The sequence below is a fragment of the Coregonus clupeaformis genome, chromosome 11 (assembly GCF_020615455.1).
Source record: "Coregonus clupeaformis isolate EN_2021a chromosome 11, ASM2061545v1, whole genome shotgun sequence".
Classification (NCBI taxonomy): domain Eukaryota; kingdom Metazoa; phylum Chordata; class Actinopteri; order Salmoniformes; family Salmonidae; genus Coregonus; species Coregonus clupeaformis.
In genome coordinates this window covers 28243076-28261650 of record NC_059202.1, presented here as the reverse complement: position 1 = coordinate 28261650, position 18575 = coordinate 28243076, and the positions used below count along the sequence as shown (strand labels likewise).

At 44.9% G+C, this 18575-nt stretch overlaps 1 protein-coding gene across 2 annotated transcripts in view; it reads left to right on the top strand.

The window, feature by feature from the left end:
• Window positions 1–17861, top strand: part of cep63 (centrosomal protein 63) — a 31034-nt gene extending 13173 nt beyond the window's left edge. For both annotated transcript variants that reach the window (XM_041845209.2, XM_045223497.1), the window contains 7 exons: window positions 447–688; window positions 1616–1718; window positions 3797–3994; window positions 15386–15472; window positions 15672–15874; window positions 16697–17057; window positions 17655–17861. In XM_041845209.2, the coding sequence (XP_041701143.2) occupies window positions 447–688; window positions 1616–1718; window positions 3797–3994; window positions 15386–15472; window positions 15672–15874; window positions 16697–17057; window positions 17655–17822 (1362 nt within the window). In that variant the 3' untranslated portion in view covers window positions 17823–17861. The remainder of the gene's footprint in view (window positions 1–446; window positions 689–1615; window positions 1719–3796; window positions 3995–15385; window positions 15473–15671; window positions 15875–16696; window positions 17058–17654) is intronic.
• The last annotated feature ends 714 nt before the right edge of the window (window positions 17862–18575 follow it).

The following is an 18575-nucleotide window of genomic DNA, read 5'->3' as shown; positions in this document are numbered from 1 at the left end:
CATAGACTGGGTTATAGACAGTGGGTTTGGTGTTATAGACTGATTCATAGACTGTGGGTTATAGACAGTGGGTTTGGTGTTTTAGACTGATTCATAGACTGGGTTATAGACAGTGGGTTTGGTGTTATAGACTGATTCATAGACTGTGGGTTATAGACAGTGGGTTTGGTGTTATAGACTGATTCATAGACTGGGTTATAGACAGTGGGTTTGGTGTTATAGACTGATTCATAGACTGGGTTATAGACAGTGGGTTTGGTGTTATAGACTGATTCATAGACTGTGGGTTATAGACAGTGGGTTTGGTGTTATAGACTGATTCATAGACTGGGTTATAGACAGTGGGTTTGGTGTTATAGACTGATTCATAGACTGGGTTATAGACTGTGGGTTTGGTGTTATAGACTGATTCATAGACTGTGTGTTCACTCTGCTCCCCCCTGCAGGTGCTGGCAGAGGAGAAGGAAGGGCAGCAGCAGCTCTGTAATGACCTGTCCAAGCTGACCAAGACCCTGCAGGCTAAAGAACACCTCATACAGTCTCTAGAGGAGTGTCTAGGAGCCCAGGGGAGAGGTGCTACAGGACTACAGCTACTCAGACAGGACCTAGAGAACACTACCACCAAGCTCCACTCTGCCCAGGCCTGTGAGGTCCACCTGAAGACAGAACTGGCCAGACTCAGAGACAGGTGATCTGGCTGACTGGCTGGCTGACTCACTGTATGACTAAATGACTGACTGGTTGGTTGACTGAATGGCTGGCTGTCTGGTTGACTGTCTAAATGAATGACTGGCTGGCTGACTCACTGTATGACTAAATGAATGACTGACTGGCTGGCTGACTGTATGACTGACTAAATTGCTGACTGTCTGGTTGGCTGGCTGGTTGGTTGACTGGCTGGCTGTCTGGTTGACTGTGACTAAATGACTGGCTGGTTGACTGACTGGCTGGCTGACTGGTTGAATGTCTAAATGACTGGCTGGCTGGCTGACTGACTAAATGACTGGCTGACTGTCTGTCTGACTAAATGACTGGCTGACTGTCTGTCTGACTAAATGACTGGCTGACTGGTTGGCTGACTAAATGACTGGCTGACTGGTTGGCTGACTAAATGACTGATTGACTGGTTGGCTGACTGACTGATTGACTGGTTGGCTGACTGGCTGATTGACTGGCCCATGTAACACACTGACCCCTCTGTCTCCCACTTACTTTTTAAATTGTCAGAATAAAGTCTAGAAGTATCACATGGGAATTGAGTCCATTTACAAACAACAGCATGTTACCTTTCATTTTACGGTTGTGTTGAATGAATTTTGTTGAGGTGAAAAGTTTACAATGAATTGGGAAAAATATTCAAACTAAACTTTATTGAATTGTGTGTCCTCTGTTTATCGTGTTGTAAATCTATATCCGTCTGTGTAACTGTTTGGTTGATGAAGGAACAGCATCTGCCTGTCATCATACTCATCTGCCTGTCATCATACTCACCAGCCTGTCATCATACTCGTCTGCCTGTCATCATACTCATCAGCCTGTCATCAGTTTTATATGCATCACAATTTGATGTTTTTACAAAACGATGTGCCCACAGTGAAACATCTTCTCTCCTCAGACTGGAGGCTATGAATAGTCAGAGAGGAGAACTGGTCAAGAGAGAAACGGAGCTAAAGCATATCAAGGAAGAGAGGAGTCGCTCTCTGACTGAGGTGAAACGGGTAAGTGACACGGACCAGGGTCACACACACACACAGTGGGGTGAGAGGAGTCGCTCTCTAACTGAGGTGAAACGGGTAATGCCGAGAGTACGCTACATGTTTTTCAAAGTCCTTAACATCACTGAGCCTCTTACTTTAAACAACGTCTTTCCTGTAGTTTGTTGTCATGCCAACATAGTGGTGCTCATACTAAATGATGTGGCAGAGACGGACGGGGGGGGCCGGGGGGTCACACTACAAGATTCTTGACTTGGTCGTGAGGAATTCTCCGTACCACCGCGCTGTCTCGCCAAAACAATGACGTGATGATGTGATTAGATTTAACGTAGCTACAACGAGCTGTGGCTCAAAGCAGCCTCCATAAACGTTTTCAGTCAGACATTCACACTTGCCATACAGAGTTGAAAAAATCTAGTCAATACATTTTGCTTGTGAACTTCAGAGTTGTAATGATTTGACACTTTGGCTTTGGTTACAGGCAAGAACAAACCCTTACTGATAGTAGTAATGGCTTCTGCTCCAGGGTCTACCCATCCTGGGTGATGCGATACAGTGTCATCAAAACTTGTCGTTGTACGTCTCACGCTACAAGAGCATTGTAGATTTTGTGCCGATGAAATCAAACACGTTTGAAAGTATCGGGAAAGTCTGGGACTGCTCAAAGACGCGATCGGTAGCCCCTCAGATTGCATATTTGACCCGCTCACATTAACGAGCATCGGAGACGGCCGCAGCGACATGGGGATTTTGTCTCCGATCTCAAAAACCTGTCTGGGACAGCTAAATCGGGGCCAGAATTGTGGGTAGCAATTATTTCCCAAATATTCTAATGGCTTAAGAAGGTGTCCTAAAGGTGATGCTTTCAAAATCAACAAGTGTGAAAGTGGGAGTCTATAGGCGTGTTCATAGGCTATTCTCAATCACAGCTTTATGACTGATAGAACACACAATATCAAGAGAGGAGGATGCTATAAAGCTATTGTTATCTAGTTCTGAAGACGGTAGACTTTGCTTCTATCCAGACCATGATGTATAACCTAACTCACTACGGCAAGACAGCCCGTTCCTCATCAGTCACTTGGCTCTGTCATACATTTTTACATTTTACATTTGTCATTTAGCAGACGCTCTTATCCAGAGCGACTTACAGTTAGTGCATACATTTTCATACTAATCTCTTCAAATTGCATTCAATACAATATTCAGGGTTTCGCGAATGAGCTGCTTAGTTTGATACACCGACCACACGGTTAACAGCTATAGGCAGTAACCTGCCCTTCAGGGTCTGGAGAACATGTTGGGAGTAGGTCAGCAACCTGATTCTGCACCGCAACGCGTCAAGAGAAGACACAGGATGGGCAGCCATTATGGTGTCATGTGAGCTCCACACAGACACAGTCAACCCTGTTCCACGCTGAAGCTCCACACAGACACAGTCAACCCTGTTCCACGCTGAAGCGTCACACAGACACAGTCAACCCTGTTCCACGCTGAAGCGTCACACAGACACAGTCAACCCTGTTCCACGCTGAAGCGTCACACAGACACAGTCAACCCTGTTCCACGCTGAAGCTCCACCAGAAAGGAGTATGAAAAAAGATGTACCTGTACTTAGCCTCTAACATTATCTTTCATCATGATTCGTCCAGTTGTAGCATGCAGTGGTCGTTTTCAGCGGTTGGCCAATAGGGGGGGCAATACCACCATGTGGCGCAGTGGTCTAAGGCACTGCACCGCAGTGCTAGCTGTGCCACTAGAGATCCTGGTTTGAATCCAGGCTCAGTCGTAGCCGGCCGCGACCGGGAGACCCATGGGGCGGCGCACAATTGGCCCAGCGTCGTCCAGGGTAGGGGAGGTAATGGCCGGCAGGGATGTAGCTCAGTTGGTAGAGCATGGCGTTTGCAACGCCAGGGTTGTGGGTTCGATTCCCACGGGGGGCCAGTATGAGGGGAAAAAAATATACAAAAATAAATAAATTTATGCACTAACTGTAAGTCGCTCTGGATAAAATGTAATGTTTAATGAGGACATAATCACGATAAGACAACCCTATTAAATTCCATTCTATTCTATTGTAGCTGCGTGAGGAGCTGGCGAGGGCAGAGCAGACGCGCTGCTGGGAGGTGGAGGGGATGAGGAAGGAGGTGTCCCAGCTCACCAACGAGCTGCACCAGCGTGACATCACCATCGCCACCCTCAGTGGCTCCGCCTCCAGCGTGGAGCGCCAGCTAAGTGGCGAGGTGGAGAGGGCGGAGCGCCGGGCAGCTGAGCTCAAGGTGAGGTCCACCAGGGCAGGTCCAAAATGGGTCTTAAAGGAAAGACAATGACAAAAGTAAAGTAACTTTCCTCTTAAACGGTCTACCTGTCTATAGCGATCATTAGCCTGTAAGTTGCATCACCGCCTGGTATCGAGAGCATCCTGACTGGTTGCATCACTTCCTGATTTCACTGCCTGGTATGGCAACTGCACGGCCTCCGACCACAAGGCGCTACAGAGGGTAGTGCGTACGGCCCAGTACATCACTGGGGCCAAGCTTCCTGCCATCCAGGACCTCTATACCAGGCGGTGTCAGAGGAAGGCCCTAAAAATGGTCAAAGACTTCAGCCACTCTAGTCATGGACTGTTCTCTCTGCTACCGCACGGCAAGCGGTACCAGAGCGCCAAGTCTAGGTCCAAAATGCTTCTTAACAGCTTCTACCCCCAAGCCATAAGACTCCTAAACAGCTAATCAAATGGCTACCCAGACTATTTGCATTGTCCACCACCCCACCCCCTCTTTTACGCTGCTGCTACTCTCTATTTATTATCTATGCATAGTCACTTTAACTCTACCTACATGTACATATTACCTCAATTACCTCGACTAACCTGTACCCCCGCACATTGACTCTGTACCGGTACCCCCTGTATATAGCCTCCCTACTGTTATTTCACATTGCCTCTGTACCGGTACCCCCTGTATATAGCCTCCCTACTGTTATTACACATTGACTCTGTACCGGTACCCCCTGTATATAGCCTCTCTACTGTTATTTCCCATTGACTCTGTACCGGTACCCCCTGTATATAGCCTCCCTACTGTTATTACACATTGACTCGGTACCGGTACCCCCTGTATATAGCCTCCCTACTGTTATTTCCCATTGACTCTGTACCGGTACCCCCTGTATATAGCCTCTCTACTGTTATTTCCCATTGACTCTGTACCGGTACCCCCTGTATATAGCCTCCCTACTGTTATTTCACATTGACTCTGTACCGGTACCCCCTGTATATAGCCTCCCTACTGTTATTTCCCATTGACTCTGTACCTGTACCCCCTGTATATAGCCTCCCTACTGTTATTTCCCATTGACTCTGTACCGGTACCCCCTGTATATAGCCTCCCTACTGTTATTTCCCATTGACTCTGTACCGGTACCCCCTGTATATAGCCTCTCTACTGTTATTTCCCATTGACTCTGTACCGGTACCCCCTGTATATAGCCTCTCTACTGTTATTTCCCATTGACTCTGTACCGGTACCCCCTGTATATAGCCTCCTACTGTTATTTCCCATTGACTCTGTACCGGTACCCCCTGTATATAGCCTCCCTACTGTTATTTCCCATTGACTCTGTACCGGTACCCCCTGTATATAGCCTCCCTACTGTTATTTCCCATTGACTCTGTACCGGTACCCCCTGTATATAGCCTCCCTACTGTTATTACACATTGACTCTGTACCGGTACCCCCTGTATATAGCCTCTCTACTGTTATTTTATTGCTGCTCTTTAATTATTTATTTTTCTATTTGTATTCTTTTTTCATCTATTTTTTACTTCAGTTTATTTTAGTAAATACTTCCATAACACTTATCTTTCTTAAAACTTTGATTTGATTTGAAATTGCTAGCTATTGTGGACTAGTGATCTCTGTTTGGTTCCACTCTACCTTTCTTCACTTCAGTCCATAAGGTGGCAGTAGTGGACAAATAATGGAACTACTGTATATACAGTCTTACAGTGGCTTGCGAAAGTATTCACCCCCCCTTGGCATTTTTCCTATTTTGTTGCCTTACAACCTGGAATTAAAATGGATTTTGGGGGGATTTGTATCATTTGATTTACACAACATGCCTACGACTTTGAACATGCAAAATATTTTTTATTGTGAAACAAACAAGAAATAAGACAAAAAAACAGAACTTGAGCGTGCATAACTATTCACCCCCCCAAAGTCAATACTTTGTAGAGCCACCTTTTGCAGCAATTACAGCTGCAAGTCTCTTGGGGTATGTCTCTATAAGCTTGGCACATCTAGCCACTGGGATTTTTGCCCATTCTTCAAGGCTAAACTGCTCCAGCTCCTTCAAGTTGGTTGGGTTCTGCTGGTGTACAGGAATCTTTAAGTCATACCACAGATTCTCAATTGGATTGAGGTCTGGGCTTTCCAAGACATTTAAATGTTTCCCCTTAACCACTCAAGTGTTGCTTTAGCAGTATGCTTAGGGTCGTTGTCCTGCTGGAAGGTGAACCTCCGTCCCAGTCTCAAATCTCCTGAAGACTGAAACAGGTTTTCCTCAAGAATTTCCCTGTATTTAGCGCCATCCATCATTCCTTCAATTCTGGCCAGTTTCCCAGTCCCTGCCAATGAATAACATCCCCACAGCATGATGCTGGATGGTGTTCTCGGGGTGATGAGAGGTGTTGGGTTTGCCCCAGACATAGCGTTTTCCTTGATGGCAAAAAAGCTCAGTTTTAGTCTCATCTGACCAGAGTACCTTCCATATGTTTGGGGAGTCTCCCACATGCCTTTTGGCGAACACCAAACGTGTTTGCTTGTTTTTTTCTTTAACCCTCCTTGCCTGGTCCGTGAGTTTTGGTGGGCGGTCCTCTCTTGGCAGGTTTGTTGTGGTGCCATATTATTTCAATTTTTTAATAATGGATTTAATGGTGCTTCGTGGGATGTTCAAAGTTTCTGATATTTTTTTATAACCCAACTCTGATCTGTACTTCTCCACAACTTTGTCCCTGACCTGTTTGGAGAGCTCCTTGGTCTTCACGGTGCCGCTTGCTTGGTGGTGCCCCTTTCTTAGGTGTATATATACTGAGATCATGTGACAGATCATGTGACACTTAGATTGCACACAGGTGGACTTTATTTAACTAATTATGTGACTTCTGAAGGTAATTGGTTGCACCAGATCTTATTTAGGGGCTTCATAGCAAAGAGGGTGAATACATATGCACGCACCACTTTTCTGTTTTTTATTTTTTAGAATTTTTTTGAAACAAGTAATTTTTTTCATTTCACTTCACCAATTTGCACTATTTTGTGTATGTCCATTACATGATATCCAAATAAAAATCCATTTAAATTACAGGTTGCAACAAAATAGCAAAAACGCGAAGGGGGATGAATACTTTTGCAAGGCACTGTATTCAGACCCCTTGACTTTTTCTACATTTTGTTACGTTACAGCCTTATTCTGAAATTGATTAAATCGTTTTTTTCCCTCATCAATCTACACACAATACCCCATAATGACAAAGCAAAAACCGGTTTTTAGAAATGTTAGCAAATTTATAAAGAAAATATCACATTTACATAAGTATTCAGACCTTTTACTCAGTACATTGTTGAAGCACCTTTTGGCAGCGATTACAGCCTCGAGTCTTCTTGGGTATGACGCTACAAGCTTGACACACCTATATTTGGGGAGTCTCCCATTCTTCTCTGCAGATCCTCTCAAGCTCTGTCAGGTTTGATGGGGAGCGTCGCTGCACAGCTATTTTCAAGTCTCTCCAGAGATGTTAGTTCGGGTTCAAGTCCGGGCTCTGGCTGGGCCACTCAAGGACATTCAGAGACTTGTCCCGAAGCCACTCCTGCATTGTCTTGGCTGTGTGCTTTGGGTCGTTGTCCTGTTGGAAGGTGAACCTTTGCCCCAGTCTGAGGTCCTGAGTGCTCTGGAGCAGGTTTTCATCAAGGATCTCTCTGTACTTTGCTCCGTTCATCTTTCCCTCGATCCTAACTAGTCTCCTAGTCCCTGCCGCTGAAAAACATCCCCACAGCATGATGCTGCCACCACCATACTTCACCGTAGGGATGGTGCCAGGTTTCCTCCAGATGTGACGCTTGGCATTCAGGCCAAAGAGGTCAATCTTGGTTTCATCAGACCAGAGAATCTTGTTTCTCATGGTCTGAGAGTCCTTTAGGTGCCTTTTGGCAAACTCCAAGCGGGCTGTCATGTGCCTTTTACTGTGGAGTGGCTTCCGTCTGGCCACTCTACCATAAAGGCCTGATTGGTGGAGTGCTGCAGAGATGGTTGTCCTTCTGGAAGGTTCTCCCATCTCCACAGAGGAACTCTGGAGCTCTGTCAGAATGACCATCGAGTTTTTGGTCACCTCCCTGACCAAGGCCCTTCTCCCCCGATTGCTCAGTTTGGCCAGGCGGCCAGCTCTAGGAAGAGTCTTGGTGGTTCCAAACTTCTTCCATTTAAGAATGATGGAGGCCACTGTGTTCTTGGGGACCTTCAATGCTGCAGAAATGTTTTTGGGACCATTCCCCAGATCTGTGCCTTGACACAATCCTGTCTCTGAGCTCTACGTACAATTCCTTCGATCTAATGGCTTGGTTTTTGGTCTGACATGCACTGTCAACTGTGGGACCTTATATAGACAGGTGTGTGCCATTCCAAATTATGTCCAATCAATTGAATTTACCACAGGTGCACTCCAATCAAGTTGTATAAACATCTCAAGGATGATCAATGGAAACAGGATGCACCTGAGCTCAATTTTTGAGCCTCATAGCAAAGGGTAAGAATACTTATGTAAATAATTATTATAATTATTTTTATTTTAACATTAGCAAACATTTCTACAAATCTGTTTTCTCTTTTGTCATTATGGGGTACTGTGTGTAGATTGAGGAAATTGTTTTATTTAATCCATTTTAGAATAAGGCTGTAACGTAACAAAAATGTGGAAAAAGTCAAAAGGTCTGAATACTTTCCGAATGCACTGTATGTCTATGTGTTGTTACCATGGTGAGGTAGCTACTACATAGATATGTGTGTGGTTGTTACCATGGTGAGGTAGCTACTATATAGATATGTGTGTGGTTGTTACCATGGTGAGGTAGCTACTATATAGATATGTGTGTGGTTGTTACCATGGTGAGGTAGCTACTATATAGATATGTGTGTGGTTGTTACCATGGTGAGGTAGCTACTATATAGATATGTGTGTGGTTGTTACCATGGTGAGGTAGCTACTATATACAGTGGGGGAAAAAAGTATTTAGTCAGCCACCAATTGTGCAAGTTCTCCCACTTAAAAAGATGAGAGAGGCCTGTAATTTTCATCGTAGGTACACGTCAACTATGACAGACAAAATGAGATTTTTTCTCCAGAAAATCACATTGTAGGATTTTTTATGAATTTATTTGCAAATTATGGTGGAAAATAAGTATTTAGTCAATAACAAAAGTTTCTCAATACTTTGTTATATACCCTTTGTTGGCAATGACACAGGTTAAACGTTTTCTGTAAGTCTTCACAAGGTTTTCACACACTGTTGCTGGTATTTTGGCCCATTCCTCCATGCAGATCTCCTCTAGAGCAGTGATGTTTTGGGGCTGTCGCTGGGCAACACGGACTTTCAACTCCCTCCAAAGATTTTCTATGGGGTTGAGATCTGGAGACTGGCTAGGCCACTCCAGGACCTTGAAATGCTTCTTACAAAGCCACTCCTTCGTTGCCCGGGCGGTGTGTTTGGGATCATTGTCATGCTGAAAGACCCAGCCACGTTTCATCTTCAATGCCCTTGCTGATGGAAGGAGGTTTTCACTCAAAATCTCACGATACATGGCCCCATTCATTCTTTCCTTTACACGGATCAGTCGTCCTGGTCCCTTTGCAGAAAAACAGCCCCAAAGCATGATGTTTCCACCCCCATGCTTCACAGTAGGTATGGTGTTCTTTGGATGCAACTCAGCATTCTTTGTCCTCCAAACACGACGAGTTGAGTTTTTACCAAAAAGTTATATTTTGGTTTCATCTGACCATATGACATTCTCCCAATCCTCTTCTGGATCATCCAAATGCACTCTAGCAAACTTCAGACGGGCCTGGACATGTACTGGCTTAAGCAGGGGGACACGTCTGGCACTGCAGGATTTGAGTCCCTGGCGGCGTAGTGTGTTACTGATGGTAGGCTTTGTTACTTTGGTCCCAGCTCTCTGCAGGTCATTCACTAGGTCCCCCCGTGTGGTTCTGGGATTTTTGCTCACCGTTCTTGTGATCATTTTGACCCCACGGGGTGAGATCTTGCGTGGAGCCCCAGATCGAGGGAGATTATCAGTGGTCTTGTATGTCTTCCATTTCCTAATAATTGCTCCCACAGTTGATTTCTTCAAACCAAGCTGCTTACCTTTTGCAGATTCAGTCTTCCCAGCCTGGTGCAGGTCTACAATTTTGTTTCTGGTGTCCTTTGACAGCTCTTTGGTCTTGGCCATAGTGGAGTTTGGAGTGTGACTGTTTGAGGTTGTGGACAGGTTTCTTTTATACTGATAACAAGTTCAAACAGGTGCCATTAATACAGGTAATGAGTGAAGGACAGAGGAGCCTCTTAAAGAAGAAGTTACAGGTCTGTGAGAGACAGAAATCTTGCTTGTTTCTAGGTGACCAAATACTTATTTTCCACCATCATTTGCAAATAAATTCATTAAAAATCCTACAATGTGATTTTCTGGAAAAAAAATGCTCAATTTGTCTGTCATAGTTGATGTGTACCTATGATGAAAATTACAGGCCTCTCTCATCTTTTTAAGTGGGAGAACTGGCACAATTGGTGGCTGACTAAATACTTTTTTCCCCCACTGTAGATATGTGTGTGGTTGTTACCATGGTGAGGTAGCTACTATATGTGTGTGGTTGTTACCATGGTGAGGTAGCTACTATATAGATATGTGTGTGGTTGTTACCATGGTGAGGTAGCTACTATATAGATATGTGTGTGGTTGTTACCATGGTGAGGTAGCTACTATATAGATATGTGTGTGGTTGTTACCATGGTGAGGTAGCTACTATATAGATATGTGTGTGGTTGTTACCATGGTCAGGTAGCTACTATATAGATATGTGTGTGGTTGTTACCATGGTCAGGTAGCTACTATATAGATATGTGTGTGGTTGTTACCATGGTGAGGTAGCTACTATATAGATATGTGTGTGGTTGTTACCATGGTGAGGTAGCTACTATATAGATATGTGTGTGGTTGTTACCATGGTGAGGTAGTTGTACTCAGAGGCGTTGCCTAGAGACAGGATCTTCTTCTGGGCTGGGCAGTATATCCTATTGTACTTGTATGGGACTGGTTTGGATTTTTACTTGACCTTCTTTATCAGTATTTGAATGTTTGGTTTGTGAAATTTGATATGCTGTGTGTAGCGTCCATTTTTATAGATACTTGTGTCATCTGCTCTCTATTCATTTTAATTCAAGGGGTTTTATTGGCATGGGAAACATGTTTACATTGCCAAAGCAAGTGAAATGGATCATAAACAAAAGTGAAATAAACAATAAAAATGAACAGTAAACATTAACAAATGTTTCAAAGGAGTAGAGACTTTTCAAATGTCATATAATGGCTATACAGTCGTGATCAAAAAGTTTTGATCTTCACAAAGTTTGCTGCTTCAGTGTTATGAGATATTTTTGTTAGATGTTACTATGGTATACTGAAGTATAATTATAAGCATTCCATAAGTGTCAAAAGGCTTTTATTGACAATTACATTAAGTTTATGCAAAGAGTCAATATTTGCAGTGTTGACCCTTCTTTTTCAAGACCTCTGCAATCCGCCCTGGCATGCTGTCAATTAACTTCTGGGCCACATCCTGACTGATGGCAGCCCATTCTTGTATAATCAATGCTTGGAGTTTGTCAGAATTTGTGGGTTTTTGTTTGTCCACCCGCCTCTTGAGGATTGACCACAAGTTCTCAATGGGATTAAGGTCTGGGGAGTTTCCTGGCCATGGACCCAAAATGTCGATGTTTTGTTCCCCGAGCCACTTAGTTATCACTTTTGCCTTATGGCAAGGTGCTCCATCATGCTGGAAAAGGCATTGTTCGTCATCAAACTGTTCTTGGATGGTTGGGAGAAGTTGCTCTCGGAGGATGTGTTGGTACCATTCTTTATTCATGGCTGTGTTCTTAGGCAAAATTGTGAGTGAGCCCACTCCCTTGGCTGAGAAGCAACCCCACACATGAATGGTCTCAGGATGCTTTACTGTTGGCATGACACAGGACTGATGGTAGCGCTCACCTTGTCTTCTCCGGAAAAGGTGTTTTCCGGATGCCCCAAACAATCGGAAAGGGGATTCATCAGAGGAAATGACTTGACCTCAGCAGTCCAATCCCTGTACCTTTTGCAGAATATCAGTCTGTCCCTGATGTTTTTCCTGGAGATAAGTGGCTTCTTTGCTGCCCTTCTTGACACCAGGCCATCCTCCAAAAGTCTTCGCCTCACAGTGCGTCCAGATGCACTCACACCTGCCTGCTGCCATTCCTGAGCATGCTCTGCACTGGTGGTGCCCCGATCCCGCAGCTGAATTAACTTTAGGAGACGGTCCTGGCGCTTGCTGGACTTTCTTGGGCGCCCTGACGCCTTCTTCACAACAATTGAACCTCTCTCCTTGAAGTTCTTGATGATCCGATAAATTGTTGATTTAGGTGCAATCTTACTACGGCACGTATTTCCTTGCAGGTAACCATGGTTAACAGAGGAAGAACAATGATTTCAAGCACCACCCTCCTTTTTAAGCTTCCAGTCTGTTATTCTAACTCAATCAGCATGACAGAGTGATCTCCAGCCTTGTCCTCGTCAACACTCTCACCTGTGTTAATGAGAGAATCACTGACATGATGGCAGCTGGTCCTTTTGTGGCAGGGCTGAAATGCAGTGGAAATGTTTTTGGGGGATTAAGTTCATTTTCATGGCAAAGAGTGACTTCATGACATTCTGGAGTATATGCAAATTGCCAAAATAAAAACTGAGGCAGCAGACTTTGTGAAAATTTGTATTTGTGTCATTCTCAAAACTTTTGACCACGGCTGTATCCAGTGTTCTAACGATGTGCAAATAGTTAAAGTACAAAAGGGAAAATAAATAAACATAAATATGGGTTGTATTTACAATGGTGTTTGTTCTTCACTGGTTGCCCTTTTCCTGTGGCAACTGGTCACACATCTTGCTGCTGTGATGGCACACTGCATTTGTTTTCAAATTCTTTGTGGATCTGTGTATTCTGAGGGAAATATGCGTCTCTAATATGGTCATACATTTGTCAGGTTAGGAAGTGCAGCTTAGTTTCCACATCATTTAGTGGGCAGTGTGCACATAACCTGTCTTCTCTCGAAAGCCAGGTCTGCCTACGGCGGCCTTTCTCAATAGCAAGGCTATGCTCACTGAGTCTGTACATAGTCGAAGATTTCCTTAAGTTTGGGTCAGTCAAAGTGGTCAGGTATTCTGCAATTTGTGTACTGTCTGTTTAGGGCCAAATAGCGTTCTAGTTTGCTCTGTTTTTTGGTAAATTCTTTCCAATGTGTCAAGTAATTATCTTTTAGTTTTCTCATGATGGGTCTAATTGTGTTTCTGTTGCTGTCCTGGGGATCTGTGGGGTCTGTTTGCGAACAGAACCAGCTTGCTTAGGGAACTCTTCTCTAGGTTAATCTCTCTGTAGGTGAAGGCTTTGTTATGGAAGATTTGGAAATTGCTTCCTTTTAGGTGGTTGTAGAATTTAACGATTATTTTCTGGATTTTGATAATTTGCGGGTATCGGCCTAATTCTGCTCAGCATACATTATTTTGTGTTTTACGTCGTACACAGAGGATGTTTTTGCAGAGTTCTGCATGCAGAGTGTCAATTTGGTGTTTGTCCCATTTTGTGAATGCTTGGGTGGTGAGCAGACCCCACACCTCACAACCATAAAGGGCAATGGGTTCTATAACTGATTTAAATATTTTTAGCCAGATCCTAATTGGGATGTCGAATTTTATGTTCCTTTTGATGGCATAGAAGGCCCTTCTTGCCTTGTCTCTCAGATCGTTCACAGCTTTGTGTAAGTTACCTGTGGCGCTGATGTTTAGGCCGAGGTATGTATAGTTTTTTGTGTGCTCTAGGGCAACGGTGTCTAGATGGAATTTGTATTTGTGGTCCTGGCAACTGGACCTTTTTTGGAACACCATTATTTTAGTCTCACTGAGATTTACTGTCAGGGCCCAGGTCTGATAGAATCTGTGCAGAAGATCTAGGTGCTGCTGTAGGCCCTCCTTGGTTGGGGACAGAAGCAACAGATCATCAGCAAACAGTAGACATTTGACTTCAGATTCTAGTAGGATGAGGCCGGGTGCTGCAGACTGTACTAGTGCCCTCGCCAATTCATTGATATGTATGTTGAAGAGGGTGGGGCTCAAGCTGCATCCCTGTCTCACCCCACGGCCCTGTGGAAAGAAATCGGTGTGTTTTTTATTTGCCAATTTGAACTGCTCACCTATTGTTTATGTACATGGATTTTATAATGTCGTATGTTTTTCCCCCAACACCGCTTTCAATCAATTTGTATAGCAGACCCTCATGCCAAATTGAGTCAAAAGCTTTTTTGAAATCTCTCTCTCTCTCTATGCTGCTTTCCACACAGACCTGTTACTCCAGGAGCGCATTGGTTGTTGCTCGATCAGGAGACCACTTGCGTTCAGTCTGCATGGTCAATGCAGCACATGCAACAATGTTGATGACAACGATGTTGTTTCCACTTTGCTTCTTAATATAAATCCATAAGCGTTCTATAATTACACTATTAGTTTGTGTGTCTTACGTCAACCAACAGCTAGTTTAGTCTTTTCTTAGCAAGTTTTAGCTAAATCGTGTTAGCCACAAATTGCTAATCGCTTGTTAGCTGGCTAGCTAGCTAGCAAATAAATGTACTGAGTCAGAACAAACGTAGCTAGCTAATACAGCCTGGTACCAGTGATGGTGTCGGCCTAGATCAGCATGATGTTTGTGCAACAGTATCTTCTAAATCAAAGAGGTGAAGCATGAATATGTTGGGCTACATGAAGTAACAATTAATGTAGCTGAAGATTAAAGGGTCCCCTAGGAAACGCTGACCATCACTTTGGGTCCTACCCTGTCACAATAACTCCTCCCTGGTATTTTCATTCGTTGTCACGTCAAACAACTGTGTTCAAATCGCCCAATGTTATTTAAATGTAATTAAAATTCCAGTTCTAGAATTTGAATAAACATTCTATTTCCATGATTCCAACAGTTCACCCAAGTCAAATCGCAATTGCAACATTTCGTTAAAAAAATGAGGCCTAGTTTTTTTTTTTACCCATATCGTGCAGCCCATACATGGCAGTGTGAAATGATCTCTAAGGAGTGCAGGAAATGCGGAAATGGATAGAAATGCAGGAAATTGTTTTAGGGTGAAGTTGAATTGAACAGTATAAAACAATCAGAACGGTCCCTCAGAATGTATGTGTTGCCACCGTAGGGTCACGCAGTACTCACTAAGCAAGTGTAGAACTTTTATTATTCAAATACCATCAAATTCCGTCATACTGTCCAAAATGTGATACTTATGCCAGTGGCTCTGTTACTCTGTCCCGTCCAGGGGACTCAGGTGCACCTGGAAACTCTGAAGATTGAGAACCAACATCTCAATGATCTGCTGGAGAGAGTGGAGTCGAGGTCTACTAAGGTCTGGACTGATTTTATACTTCATTGGAACGTTGTCCAAATCTACAATATATTTTTCCTTAGTCCCAATGGATTTTTCATTGACTCTCTCTTGCCCTATTTTTCAATCACTCTCTTTCTCTCTCTCTCTCAACCCCTTCATTCTCTCTCTCTCCTCCCCTCCATCTATCTCTCCCTCTCTCTCTCTCCCTACCCCCCAGAAAGGGGACCCCTGCCTGGCCTCTCTGAGAGAGAGCTACATCTCGTCTCTGAGTAGCTTGGAGCAGGAGAACAGGCAGATGAGACAGGAGCTGGTGGAGGTGAGGGCTCGCCAGGAGGCCTCTACACAGACCTGGCAGGACAAGCTAGACAGAGCCCTGCTACACAACCAGTCCAGGGTCGGCCCACGACAAGCACAGGACGGGTAGGCTACAGTAGACAGACAGACAGACACACACACACTGCAGACACACACACACACACACACACACACACACTGCAGACACACACACACACACACACACACACACACACACACACACACACACACACACACACACACACACACACACACACACACACACACACACACACACACACTGCAGTCACACACACACACACACACACACACACACACACACACACACACACACACACACACACACACACACACTGCAGACACACACACACACACACACACACACACTGCAGTACACACACACACACACACACACACACACACACACACACACACACACACACACACACTGCAGACACACACACACACACACACACACACTGCAGACACACACACACACACACACACACACACACACACACACACACACACACTGCAGACACACACACACACACACACACACACACACACACACACACACACACACTGCAGTCACACACACACACACTGCAGTCACACACACACACACACACTGCAGACACACACACACACACACACACACACACACTGCAGACACACACACACACACACACACACACACACTGCAGTCACACACACACACACACACTGCAGACACACACACACACACACACACACACACACACACTGCAGTCTCATACACACACACACACACACACACACACACACACACACACTACAGAGACACACACACACTGCAGTCTCACTCAGGCCACACAAAGCCTGGTGAATATGATTTTTGTTCTCCGTTGAGATGTTTAGTGAACCTCAGTGCTGTTCCCGCTGTAGGACTGAAGAGGAGCTGCACCAGAGACACCGAGAGGAGATGTTAGCCATGGAGACCAGGATGCAGGAGAACACCTCGCACTACGAAGAGGAGATCCAGCACCTCCTCCGACAGCTAGAGGCCCTCTCCTCCTCTCACAGACACCACAGCCAGACCCTGGACCGCAGGCCCTCCTCCTCCTCCTCCTCTTCCTCCTCGGCCTGTAGAGAGAGCAGGCTAGCCCGGGGGACAGCCTCAGCCCTTGTCTGTGTTCCTAATGGACCTGCCCCTCTACCTGTCTCTTTACCTGGTGGTGCTGAGGGCCAGTTCTCCAGTTCAGAGGAGGCTCTACACCTGCTGGCCAGCCAAGACGCACTACCCATGGTGAGGCTACCTGTCAGTGACAATTTAGGTCCTCTCACTCTGCCAGACTCATGTGGTTACTATATACAGCTGCTCTGTTAAGATGCATTTTACATGTTAGTCATTTAGCAGATGCTCTTATCCAGAGCCACTTACAACCCTTTCCTCAGTAAAGCAGCTATCAACAAAGTCAGTGCTGGTAAGAAAAGACAAGTGCAGTCGTTCAGAGACTAGGAGACTAATGCTGGTGTAGTGAGGAGTAGAACATGATGTGATGTTAGTCAAAGTTCATCAGGATAATAGCAGGGAGATTTTGCGAATGGGGAAAAAACAGGATATAATTGTTTCAGAACAAGGTCATTCTGAAGACCAGTCTCCTTTTCAGTCTTCAGGTAGTACGACCATATAATACTGTGTCTAGGGAGTCAAATCTCCACGAACTTTTCTCCAAATTCCCAGGTTTCCCAGAAATCCCAGTTGGAGGATTCTGGATTTCACGCTTATTCCCTCCAGATTCCTGGAATCTTCCAACCGCCATTTCCGAAAAACCTGGTAATTTTGGGAAAGTTACCGGAATTGTGCAACCCATAGTGTCTAATAGCTCCTTCTGTTCTCCAGGAGCGTTGTGTGGGTTCCCCTGCTGGCTCGGTGGCATCCCGATTCCTGGAGGAGGAGAACCTGCGATCCCAGGAGCTGCTCCAGAGACTAGACGCTCACATCCAGGGCATGAGACAGGACAACGTCAGGACCGTTTCTAAATACCTGGGCCATCCAGAGACCTCCTAACCTTAACCCTCATGACCTTCCAGACACCTCCTAACCTTAACCCTCATGACCTTCCAGACACCTCCTAACCTTAACCCTCATGACCTTCCAGACACCTCCTAACCTTAACCCTCATGACCTTCCAGAGACCTTAAACCTCTTGACCATCCAGACACGTTCTAACCTTAACCCTCATGACCTTCCAGACACCTCCTAACCTTAACCCTCATGACCTTCCAGACACCTCCTAACCTTAACCCTCATGACCTTCCAGACACCTCCTAACCTTAACCCTCATGACCTTCCAGACACCTCCTAACCTTAACCCTCATGACCTTCCAGAGACCTTAACCCTCTTGACCTTCCAGACACGTTCTAACCGTACCCCTATAAAGCACTTTAGAAACGTACAGTCTCGCTAAGCCCAGTTAGTGCTGCTCAGATTCCTCCTTGACAATCTCTTTCCTTTTTACCCAATAGAATGTCTGTATTTCTGGATGTGGGATGTATTTTTGCAGTGATATAGCAGCGCTTGTTTTTTTGTTGACAGTTTGCCTCCTGTGATGTCATCCATATACCCAAGATGGAATGGAACTATGTTTGTAAACATATATAAATATTTATTTAAAATATTCAAAACCTCATTCTCCAATGGCTCAGATGCTGTCCTCGCTTGTTGACAAGTACAAGGTACATATTCTCTCAGCCAGCCGTGTGTGAGTGGGGGTCTCTCTCCTCGGGGTTTTGGCGTGACTGCATCCCTCCCTGTAGGAC